The sequence below is a fragment of the Seriola dumerili genome, unplaced genomic scaffold, assembly GCF_002260705.1.
Source record: "Seriola dumerili isolate Sdu_G_001 unplaced genomic scaffold, Sdu_1.0 BDQW01001124.1, whole genome shotgun sequence".
Lineage (NCBI taxonomy): Eukaryota > Metazoa > Chordata > Actinopteri > Carangiformes > Carangidae > Seriola > Seriola dumerili.
The window spans coordinates 535,375-547,130 of NW_019175379.1; the positions used below are offsets into that span (position 1 = coordinate 535,375).

General features: G+C 40.2%; 2 protein-coding genes across 4 annotated transcripts in view; one reads left to right on the plus strand and one right to left on the minus strand.

Moving 5' to 3' along the window:
* Positions 1-823: 823 nt before the first annotated feature.
* On the plus strand, positions 824-9,365 carry u2surp (U2 snRNP associated SURP domain containing). Of its 3 annotated transcripts, none has more exons than XM_022767157.1 (26): positions 824-868; positions 1,694-1,792; positions 1,897-2,011; positions 2,158-2,282; positions 2,385-2,455; positions 2,591-2,679; positions 2,827-2,862; positions 2,969-3,051; positions 3,315-3,480; positions 3,593-3,804; positions 4,208-4,251; positions 5,952-6,056; positions 6,151-6,217; positions 6,358-6,521; positions 6,667-6,829; positions 6,939-7,018; positions 7,115-7,202; positions 7,315-7,452; positions 7,555-7,744; positions 7,841-7,921; positions 8,069-8,120; positions 8,216-8,363; positions 8,454-8,564; positions 8,649-8,776; positions 8,889-9,098; positions 9,208-9,365. In XM_022767157.1, the coding sequence occupies exons 1-26, from the start codon at positions 824-826 to the stop codon at positions 9,344-9,346; spliced, it is 2,949 nt and encodes a 982-aa protein (XP_022622878.1). In that variant the 3' UTR covers positions 9,347-9,365. The 3 variants fall into 3 exon arrangements, with proteins under 3 accessions (XP_022622878.1, XP_022622879.1, XP_022622880.1); XM_022767158.1 differs by having other exon boundaries at positions 8,913-9,098; XM_022767159.1 differs by lacking the exon at positions 2,827-2,862 and having other exon boundaries at positions 830-868.
* Positions 9,366-9,910: 545 nt separating this feature from the next.
* Positions 9,911-11,756, minus strand: part of acad11 (acyl-CoA dehydrogenase family member 11) — a 31,807-nt gene continuing 29,961 nt past the window's right edge. The window contains exons 17-20 of the mRNA XM_022767160.1: positions 10,997-11,151; positions 10,734-10,850; positions 10,128-10,237; positions 9,911-10,048 (exon numbers count right to left, since the gene is read on the minus strand). Coding sequence (XP_022622881.1) covers positions 9,934-10,048; positions 10,128-10,237; positions 10,734-10,850; positions 10,997-11,151 — 497 coding nt within the window. The 3' untranslated portion in view covers positions 9,911-9,933. The remainder of the gene's footprint in view (positions 10,049-10,127; positions 10,238-10,733; positions 10,851-10,996; positions 11,152-11,756) is intronic.

The window sequence follows — 11,756 nt, forward strand, 5'->3', positions numbered from 1 at the left end:
AACGATTATAGACGCGCGGGGAGGGTGTGGGGTCCCGCATTAGTTTCATACGCCACCTGGTCTGAAAAACCTTGGAGGAGATGGCATGAATAAACTTGACTCAAGAAGACATAGATAAACTTTGGCATTCCAGTCATTATGTACCATATACACATGGCAGAGACATCATACATACCCTACCCATAGTAGCAACTCAGTGCCTGCAGTACATATTGTATATTGACCAGATGTAGAGTGATAGAAGACAACTGGGGACTGTTCTTTTGGAGGAATGTAAATTTTACACCAGCTGACACATCATTAAAGATAGATCGTATCGCCGTAAGCTGTGTTGAATAATATGCACAGGTAACAGAGTCACACTGCTACTGGAGAGCGATAGAGGGCGAGCGCGCCACCTGCTGGAAATTAAGTCTATAACTACTTGGTGCATATTTCATTATAGTTCGAATTGACTCTTGACTATTTTTATTTTGTGACTATAATAATGAAATTACTGGATACCATACAGTCAATATAGTTTTGTCTTATGCTATCTATGCAGCTCTTCGGTTAATGCGAAGCCACGACTCTAAAACCACTGACAATAAAGCAAATGAGAAAAGATGTTTTAATTAAATTTTTCATGTAAAGGAGATTTTGTTTTGTCTCTTGAAACACGGCTCCGGTTGCAGTTTTATTTGCATGTGAACGTGGTCACTAAAGCTTGGTAGAGAAAATAAGTTAAGCCATCGCTGATTCGGTGATTGACTGTGCCGCCTGGAAGTTCACATTTGTCACTATCTTGTAATCGATGATCGATTTTATTTTAGTTCCACAAAAGATGGCGGACCGAACGCCTGGTGGCTCTCAAAAAGCTAGCGCTAAGGTGAATATACCCTTTGTACTTGCATTAGCTAGGTCTCGTCTGTTGCAATGAAAATGTCAATGACAGTATGCTCGAACAACTTTGAGTATTTTCGTATTTGTAGACTGCTGGAGACAAGAGTTGCAAGTGTGCGCAACGGTGTTAGCTAACTACCAACGCGCTAAAGCTAACCTTTGGCTCTCCGGCCACACTGACTAATTTTGCTAAGCTAACGATTTAGCCACCAGAAGCAGGACAAATCAGGGCAGTTGGCCTAGAAATTAATATTGTTCGTACAGCTAGTCAGTGATATTGACATGGCTAGTCTTCAGAACAAAGTTCAGTTGATATATGTTTGAATTAAGAGACATAAAATTGAATACTTGGGAACGTGGGCCTTCAGCCTTAGCTTCTTGTAGTAATCATTCGCCGCTCAATGGATTCTGTCGGTGGCGCTGCAGCAGATACCAGCTTGTTAGGCCTCTGGCTAATTTTGCTTATTTGAAGTTATTTCCTGATGCCTAGCTGCAACTAGACAGAAAATATGCAGAAAATGCAACTTGCAAAATGACCATCGAATGTCTGGCCGCAAACTACGACACCCATTTTCAACGTAGTATGAGTTGCTTGGTGTCAACATAAAAAACCCGCTTAACTTACCTGTCAACATATTCGCCGCCACTCCTTAGAAATCATCCGATTAGTTATAATAATAATTACTACCACTGGAGCAATGGCCATATTTGTGTTGGCCTCGATATGTTATATGCACCAATCAAGATTTATATGTCTATGACACTGTGAAATACCTGTTGAAAGTAAACCTAGCTTTGTTTACATCGGCAGGCGCTCCTTGAGAGCAAACTAAAGTCTTTCAGCATTGGCAAGATGGCAGTGGCAAAGAGGACACTAAGTAAGAAGGAACAAGATGAAATAAAGAAAAAAGTAAGTTCGGACTTCCTTTTTTAGTTAGTCTTTATTATCTGTGATAATATGCAAGATGCTTTTCAGTAATTTAATCAATGTGTATATTGAATTCTGGTGTTCAGGAGGATGAGCGGGCAGCGGCAGAGATTTATGAGGAGTTTCTTGCTGCTTTTGAAGGAGGAGGGGAGGGCAAAGTCAAGGCCTTTGTCCGTGGTGGTGTTGCGAATGCAACAAAAGGTACAGCATTTACATGATTTTTTTTTTTTTCCTACATGGATTGCATGACATGTGAAACCACAAGAGGTGACATCTTCTGACTCGAAAAAGTGAAATGATAATGCAGTGGAAGTGAAATTTAGAACAAACATTCTTTCTCCTTTCAGAAGAAGCAGCTGCTGATGACAAGAGAGGAAAGTTGTACAAGCCCAAGTCACGTTTTGAGACCCAAACAAAAAGTTTCTTGCCTTTGGAAACCCCACCTCAGTTTTTAGCATTAGACAAAAGACATGTAAGTACTATCACAGTCAACAAGTAGTCTCTTTTCTTTCTGCTGTAGTAAGAAATGCTTTGTTTTTACTGTGCTGATAATATTTCCACATCTGTGTTACAGCCTTTGAAGAAAGGTAATGAAAAGGAGAAGAAGAAGAGCAACTTGGAGCTCTTCAAAGAAGAACTTAAACAGTAATCTTTTTTTTTTCTTTTCTTTTTTAAACAGAATTTTAGAATTTTAATGGTGGAATGGTGCCGTTAAAAGTAAGTGTTGCAACAATTTAAGCATAGTTTGCACTTAAATGTATTTTATGCTGTTGCCTACAGAATACAGGAGGAAAGGGATGAAAGACACAAGATGAAGGGACGTGTTAGTCGTTTCGAACCTCTCTCGGGCATGGACGGAAGACGCTCATGTAAGTGTCTTTATGCTGCATGTTTGTATTCCATGTACTAACTTGGCCTGGAATGGCCCTGTCCTGCACACCTTACTCCACTCCCCTACCCCCCTTGTCCACTTTTGCCCTGAAACAAAATTTATACTGCTTTTCTGCTTCTTTTAGCGGATGGTTCTTCAAGAAGAAACCGTCCGTCCAGTGGTAATTTTGACTTAATATAGTGGCTGTGAATACCTTCATCTTGCTAAGAAAATATCTTGTCCTGTCAGACAGCAGTAGGAAATTCTTCTCTCTTCTGTCTCTGCAGTTTTGGATGATTGTGCTCCAGGTTCCCATGATGTTGGAGACCCATCCACTACTAACTTGTATCTGGGAAACATCAATCCACAGGTAAATTTGCACACAAACAAACAGTATATGGTGCGGAGAAGAGAGATGCTACAGCACTGACTGACATGCCTTTGCTGTGAACAGGAGGATTTAAATTAAGTCTCATGCTTTGCTTATGGACTGACTAAATTCCAAGTTAAAACATGCTGCTTATGCCATTTATTTAAATTTGATTAAGTTATGCAAATATTTACTAAGTGTCCAATTATGAAGAAGTAATTTTTCTGTGTATATTCACTGTATTTATCTTTTTTATTTTGTAGATGAATGAGGAGATGCTGTGTCAAGAGTTTGGCCGATATGGCCCGCTGGCCAGTGTGAAGATCATGTGGCCGAGGACAGACGAGGAGAGGGCTCGGGAGAGGAACTGTGGCTTTGTGGCTTTCATGAACAGGAGGGATGCTGAGCGAGCACTCAAGAACCTAAACGGTACAAAGCTGTGTTTCTTTATAATATACATATATATATATATTATATTAAAGAGATGACATACTTTGATTCTTTCCAGCCCTTGTAATATATTTTTTTACTGCCATTGCAGGAAAGATGATAATGAACTTTGAGATGAAATTAGGATGGGGCAAAGGTGTGCCCATCCCACCCCACCCCATCTACATCCCTCCTTCCATGATGGAGCACACACTCCCACCGCCTCCCTCTGGCCTTCCCTTCAACGCACAGCCCCGGGAGAGGCTAAAGAACCCCAATGCTCCCCTGCTTCCTCCACCTAAAAACAAGGAGGAGTTTGAGAAGGTAACTCAACATGTCAGCCTAGGATTTTCTCATGGGTTATGGCAGTGTTTTGTTAATTCTGCTGGTGAGATGTTAGCCTTTGTAATGAGCAGTCAGTGCAGGTATTGAATCTAGTTTCTGTAAGTGATAGATTTTGTCCTGTTCACTGAATTAGATTAGTTCCACTATGTATCAAAGTGTGCGTATAATGAAATGTTAGTGTGTGGAAACTGCTCAGTGTTACAGAGAGGTGTTTATGGTTAATGAAGTGTCAGAGGTGTGTGGCCTTTAGTAAAACTGACAGCAGTAAAGGAAAGTTGTTGTCTTTTTGCACTTTTAAATGCATTTTACATATTTTTCACCTGTTGCCTTTTTAACAATACTCACGTTCTATGTTTATTATCTGATGTGACTTCATATACAGACTCTGTCGCAAGCCATAGTCAAAGTGGTTATCCCAACAGAAAGGTACATGTTTTTCTTTTTTTAAATTGGTGTTCAAACTTAGAAAAAAACATCCCATAATGAAGCTAAAAGTTTGATCAGTTGATCACTGCATGCTACAGGGGGCTGGTCAGTGTGGGTGAGCAATGGTTGAGGCAATTGTACGATGTCCTCATATTAGTACATAGAATAATAATGACTGACAAGTTTGTCGTGTACCGTGCTCTCTCACATCCTACCATCATTCATATTTCCTCTTAAGTATGTAGCGACACATCATTATAGAGCTTATTTAATGTGCTGTGTAGACAAAAATCATGACTTTAGTCCATCACAGTTCCACTCCATACATCAACATGTAATTGTGTTGCTCAGCTGTAGTGACATGATATTCTACCACATACATAGCCTGCTGATTCTAGATCTGTAGTTGTGAAAACATGCTTTCGGACCATTGCTCACTCAGACCGTCTACCCCCTTGGCCTCTGTCACCCTATCGGGAGCTCAGTAAATCTGGCCCCTGCCAACAAATCCAAACCTGCCAGTATTAGTCTTTCTATGACCTTTGACATTGGCCTTGGTGAGCAGCACAAGTTGAACTGTCTGCAGCAGCGAGGGACCTGAAAAGCATCATGGGATGGATTGGGAAAGTATACTGAATTTTACCCCGCCATTGGTACGATCGGCTCCAATACAAGTAAATGTGATCTGTGTTGTCAAATGAAAGACATCCTTTGTCTTGTTGGCCACTTTAGGCTTATTGTATGCAGCCTGCACCATGTATCGCCCCAAATTTGTCACAAAAGAACTCTAGTGATCCCATTTGCACTGTATTCAGTCATTCCCAACAGCACCAATAGATAACATGTTTAGCCTATTTAGGCCAACAATCCTATACTGCTTTGGTTCTTCCTCACTTCACTTTAGTCAGGAGATGAGTGGGAATTGAAAGGCACTGTATTGACAAAACGTTTTAGCTAATGCAGTGTCTTGTCAATGTCTTGCTCCTACTTTCCCAACTTCTTCAGCATCATTTGTTCCCCATCTTGTGAAATTGAATCTAGGAAGTTTTCAAAGAAGGGGTCGAGGCAGTGCAATGTAATAAAAGCCTGTTGCACTGTAGCCTTAAAGAACACAGGCATGAACTTCATGATTAACTTTGTAACAATTTATACACAATTTAAAAAATTCTGCTGTTCTTTGATTTGTTAATTAATTCTTAATTAATATGAATGTTTCACTGACATCAGTTGTGTTTTTATTAGATTTGGCAGCATTTATACATTGATGTCCTATATAGGCCCAGAGGCATAGTCACAGTTGCACTTAATTTATGCCTGGTCATGTGACACTCTACACTGACAGTTTGTTTATTAAGATATGTCTCACTTCGTCCTTTATTTAAATCTTAGCAATAGTAAATTGGTAATAGATATTGTAAATCTTTGGCTGAGTCATTTAGGCAACTTCTGCCAGGTACGTTATAGCAAGTATTATCACGGCCCTGCACTACTTAATTATGGCCTACTGCACGTGACGGCAGCAGCTATGCCCTGCTGCACTTCTTTGTGAAACATGTGTTATGTCTTTGGTTAAGGCTGTTTTGAGTGTCAGATAACCAAGCATAAATTAATCTTTAATAGGCAGGCTTCTTTTTTTTTTTTTAGTGCTCAAAAATCAGGCCAGTCTGAATCTGTTTGCTTTAACTGTGTTTTTCTTGTAGGAATTTGCTCTCTCTCATCCACCGAATGATCGAGTTTGTGGTGCGTGAAGGCCCAATGTTTGAAGCCATGATCATGAACAGAGAAATCAACAATCCCATGTACAGGTAGGAGCAGTTGCCCATCAGAAATGTATTAACTGTTATCATTCTAGTGGTTAAAGGCTGAGTTAAGATGGTTTTTACTGTCTTTTTCTTCCAGGTTTCTATTTGAGAACCAGAGCCCAGCGCATGTATACTACCGGTGGAAGCTCTACTCCATACTACAGGTTTGATGCCTATGTTTAAAGATTCCTTGAGTTCAGCACAAACTGTCATTGGCATCCAGCCCAAGTGGAAGAAAAACATAATATTCTGGGATCATAGTCCAGAAGGTTTTGATATTTACTTAAATGTATTATTTTGTCAGGGTGAAGCACCAGGCAAATGGCGGACAGAGGACTTTAGGATGTTTAAAAATGGCTCCTTGTGGCGTCCGCCTCCTCTCAATCCATACCTCCATGGTCCTTATGATGATGGTGATGAAGAAGAGGAAGAGGAGGAATCCAGCAAGAAAGGCTGCTTGAAAGAAGAGTAATACTTATTTCTTGACAAATGTCATAATAAATTATGTTACTAGTCCTAAACTGCATAATCATAATTTGTTAAACTGTTAAAATGCCTTGTTGTTAATGTACCCATAATTGGAATTATGCTTAATGGTCCTCCATCTCTGCAGAGAGCGGGACAAACTGGAGGAGATGCTCCGTGGTATGACTCCCAGGAGGGGAGACATCGCAGAAGCCATGCTGTTTTGTCTCAGCCACGCCGAAGCTGCTGAAGAGATTGTGGAGTGTATCACAGAGTCTCTCTCCATTCTCAAGACCCCTCTTCCCAAGAAGGCAAGTCATAACACAGAGCCAATAACTTAATGTCAAATTTTATGGTAGACAGTTGCCTAAAAACATTCTGGTATAAAATTAATTCTCATTTTTCTCTTTGACATTTCAGATTGCAAGGTTATATCTTGTTTCTGATGTGCTGTATAACTCTTCTGCCAAAGTAGCCAATGCGTCTTACTACAGAAAATAGTGAGTTGTTTAATTAATATACTTTGACTACATTAGGATACCTAAGTCACTGCTTAATGTTTTTAATTCTCTTAACTCTTTCCCTGTTCTCAACAGTTTTGAGACAAAGCTCTGCCAGATTTTCTCAGACCTCAATGCAACATACAAAACAATACAAGGCCACCTTCAGTGTGAGAACTTTAAGGTACCAAATGTCAATCACTTCTTGTTAAGTAAAGTGAACATGTTGGATAATTTCCATAGTTAGTAACCCAGGTCACTCAACCATCCTTGTCTTGTTTTTTTCTTTGTGGTAGCAACGAGTAATGTCATGTTTCCGGGCATGGGAGGACTGGGCTGTATATCCTGACCCCTTCCTTATCAAGCTGCAGAACATATTTCTGGGTCTAGTTAATCTCTCTGCAGAGAAGGAACCTGCAGGACTCGTTGTGGAGGTAAATGATTGAACAAGGCTTCACCATTGTAATACTTTATAAACCTATCCCATCAGTTACTTAAGTCCCAGCTTGATTATTTTTATGCTGTCTTTGTCCCAGCCTGAGCCAGCAGAGGACATTGACGGGGCTCCAATAGGGGAGTATGTAGATGGCACTCCACTGGAGGATGTGGATGGGGTGCCGATTGATGCAGGGCCCATTGATGGGGCTCCAATTGATGGAGCCCCCCTGGATGACCTTGATGGTGTTCCTATCAAACCCATGGAAGAAGACATAGATGGAATACCTTGTGAGTGGTGTAGATACTTATATTGAATATCATATGTGGTTGTTGTTAATGATGTATGCAGCAGTGACCAAGTGTCTTCTTTTGCTGGTTCTATAGTGGATCAGTCCAAGGAAGCGACCTTCAAGGTAGCACCCTCAAAATGGGAAGCAGTGGACGAGTCAGAGTTAGAAGCTCAAGGTGAGATCTTTAGGTTGCACATCACTCAGTTGTAATGTATGCACACTTTGTACCCAAATTATAGTATGGATAGAATGATAGCCATACATGTGAGATTGGTTTTACATTTACCATTGCGCCATTTCTTGACTTTTGTTTGCTCCTCAGCTGTGACAACCTCAAAATGGGAGATATTTGAGCAGCCAGAAGAAACAAAAAAGTGAGTTTTGTTTTGTGTGTGCCATCTTGTCATTTAATGCTCTTACACTGCAAATACCGTGGTTTTTTTTTTATAAACTGTTTTCACCTCTTAAGAGATGAGGATGACAGTGATGATGATGACAGGAGCCCTCGCTCAGAAGATAATCAGAGCTACTCCAACCCCATTAGAGATGACTCCGATATTAAAGCCAAAATGTCTGAAATGAATGAGGAAAAACGCACCAAGCTCAGAGAGATAGAGGTAATTAAAAAATGCTGCCCCCCCACACAACATGGACCAACATAATTGTGATGTTTTGACCATTTTGCTTTTATTGTATTGTTCACCAAGGTTAAGGTCATGAAGTTCCAGGATGAGCTGGAGTCTGGGAAGAGGCCAAAGAAGCCTGGCCAAAGTATCCAGGAACAGGTGGAGCATTACAGGGACAGACTACTTCAAAAGGTAATGAATGAGGCTCTGCAAATTTTACAAAATATTATACTAAATACAGGAATTAAAGTCATTTATTGTGTTGTTTTACTGTAGGAAAAAGAAAAGGAGAAACTTGAACGGGAGAAAGAGAGGGAGAAGAAAGAGAAGGAGAAAGCTGAGGCACGGTTGAAAGACTTGAAGAAGGAAAAGGAAAAGGAGGACACGCCAACCAGGAAAGAGAGGTGAGGCAGGTTGGAACGTGGCATCAGGTTCATCAGTCACTAAAGGTGTCGTTCTAGTATATCGGAATGAACTTCATAAAACATGGGATTTGTTTAATTTCCCATCTGACAGATATTTGTCCCCTCCGGTTGATAGGAAGCGGCGTCACAGTGGGTCACCAAGCCCGACACGGAGTAGTAGCAGACGAGGCCGGTCTTCCTCGCCCCGTTCAGAGCGGTCAGAAAGATCAGAACGTTCTGACCGATCATACTCAAAAGACACATCTTCCCGCTCTTCCCATAAAGACTCCCCTCGATCCAGCAACAAAAAGTCCTCTAAGAGGTAAGACAGTCTGTCAACTACTAATGTCATTGTACCATTACATTTTACCACCGCTTAATTAATTGCAGTGCAGTTAGGGAGGTTTAAATGTATACGTTTGTCCCACTAGATCTCCCTCATCACCTCGCACACCCAAACGATCGAGGAGGTCGCGCTCCAGGACGCCCAAGAAGTCAGCTAAGAAGTCCCGTTCCAAATCAAGGTCTCCTCACCGGTCTCACAAAAAATCAAAGAAGAGCAAACACTGACACGTCTTTTCATTTAACCTCCTCCCCTCTCATTTTTCCCTTCTCTGCGCCGTGTTGTATAAAAGATTGACTGAGTGATTTGGCAGCTGAAGATCTCTGCCCAAACATTAATGTATAGACAATGAAGAGTGGAGGGTATTGCATGGGTTGCCATCTGGTGTATCAAATGGATGGGGCCATTGCTGTTTTATATTGTACAAAAAAATGTGCTTGTGTGTCCTGATTCCCATCCACCTCCCAGTGGAATTCATCCATGTGGTAGACCACACCCATACAGAGTGTGATGACAATAGTCTTATATTCATGCTGTCATTTTCTGTTTTTGTAGTTCACATTAAAAAGAATTCCTAATAAACAAGTGTCATTTTTAATCAAGTATAATACTGTGACATGCAGAAACTGTCTATAATTTACATGTGGTGGATTTCGGTAATTAAATACTTATTTCACAAGACTAAAAATACTCCATCCTGGCAGAAAGATCATGGGAAGTGAAAATTTTTCTCAAGGCAAAAATGTTACTGAAGAGTTTGAACAAGGCAGTGTAATAGTTTTTGCAATTTAGTGAAGCTGATGTGACCATTACTTTACAGTTTGGCTTGTGCCTTCCTTAGTTGATCCCTCAGTTCTAGATGAGCAATGGAGGAGAGGTGCACCTCATCTGGTCCATCAGCAATGCGCAGAGTCCGCACATATGCATACCTGAGGAAGAATAGAAGTGTAGGTGTCAAAAAGGTGATTTATTTTATGCATATTCTCATTTGTAACAGAGTATACTCACATCTGTGCTAGTGGGAAGTCTCCAGACACACCTGCACCTCCATAAACCTGTATAGCAAAGTCCACCACCTTACAGGCCATCCTGGCTGCTGCCACCTTAATCATAGCAATCTAAAAAGTAGACCAGTAACAGTAAAACCTGTATCTGTGTCCCAAATCAATATTACATATTAAATCTAAGCATGCTTAACATCTATTGTATTGTTTGTACACACTGGAAAATGATAAAGTACGAGTATAGTTATAACAGTTTTCATACTAAAAAACTCCTGATTTAAGAGTGCTGTTTATGTAATCGGAGATGAGGGAGTTGCTCACAGCTGTAAAAATTCAAACTAATTGCAGATGGTAGTGAAACAACTAAAAGTGGTTAACTTTGGAAAAACAGTATTACTGTCACATTGTTAAGTTTAACTGACCGGTGTCTCGTAAGTCAGTGTAACATCTGACAGGAAAAGTATAATTTTCTGTAGGTATAAATTGTTTAAATATGACTTCTTGTATTCTAACAGCAAAAGCAGTTTGCTATAAACATTAGCATGTACTGTTTACAATTAGGACAGCATGTGACTATATCCAAAAAGGAATAGCAGACTAACAGTGTTACCTGTTTGCGAGCAGCCTGGCTACCCGCTGTATCTAGTGCATGAGCAGCATGTAGAGTCAGCAGGCGGGTCTGTTCAATCATGAGACGGCACTCTGCTATCCAGTGAGCAACAACTTCCTATGCACACAGATAACGCACATATTTACTCAAGTTGTGTCTAAAAAATCTGTCCACTAGGTGTCAACAGCAGGTAAGAACTCAACACATGCTGCCACAGCCCTGAAATTCAAGTTGGAGGAATCTGTGGTTAGAAGTTCACTTACATGTTGGTACAGTTTTTTTCCAAATGTGTGCCTGGTAGCAGCCCGGTGACAAAGCAGCTCCAGTGCCAACTCTGACAGGCCAACAGCTCTCATACAGTGGTGCAGCCTGCCTGGCCCCAGACGACCCTGGGCAATCTCAAATCCCCTGCCCTCTCCTGGAAAAGAACGCACAGGGGGAAAGAACCCACAGAAATAACAGAAAATAATACCATGACTAATAGAGGACAGAAATTGGAAATTAGGAATTGCATTCTGTCCTAGTCACCCTATACACGTAATTGTTGTGTTTGGACAATAAAGTGATCTAGGCTTAACAAAGAAAAGGAATCATATTGTATATTTTTATGGATTTATAGGTACTATGACGTTTTTATGCCTTACATTACTACTACGTTTTTGTGACAATTTTATGCCTTACTATACTATGAATACTTTCTGCCCTTTTATACTGTGACGTTTTTAAACCAAACTATGCTATGATGTCATAGTATAATAGGGCATAAAAATGTCATAGTATAGTAAGGCATAACAAGTCATAAAAACGATACAGTATAGTAAGGCATAAAAACATCATAAAAACGACATAGTATAGTAAGGCATAAAAATGTCATAGTATAGTAAGGCATAAAAAGTCAAAAACGTCATAGTATAGTAAAGCATAAAAAGTCATAAAAACGACATAGTATAGTAAGGCATAAAAAGTCATAAAAACGTCATAGTATAGTAAGGCATAAAAAGTCATAAAAACGTCATTATAGTA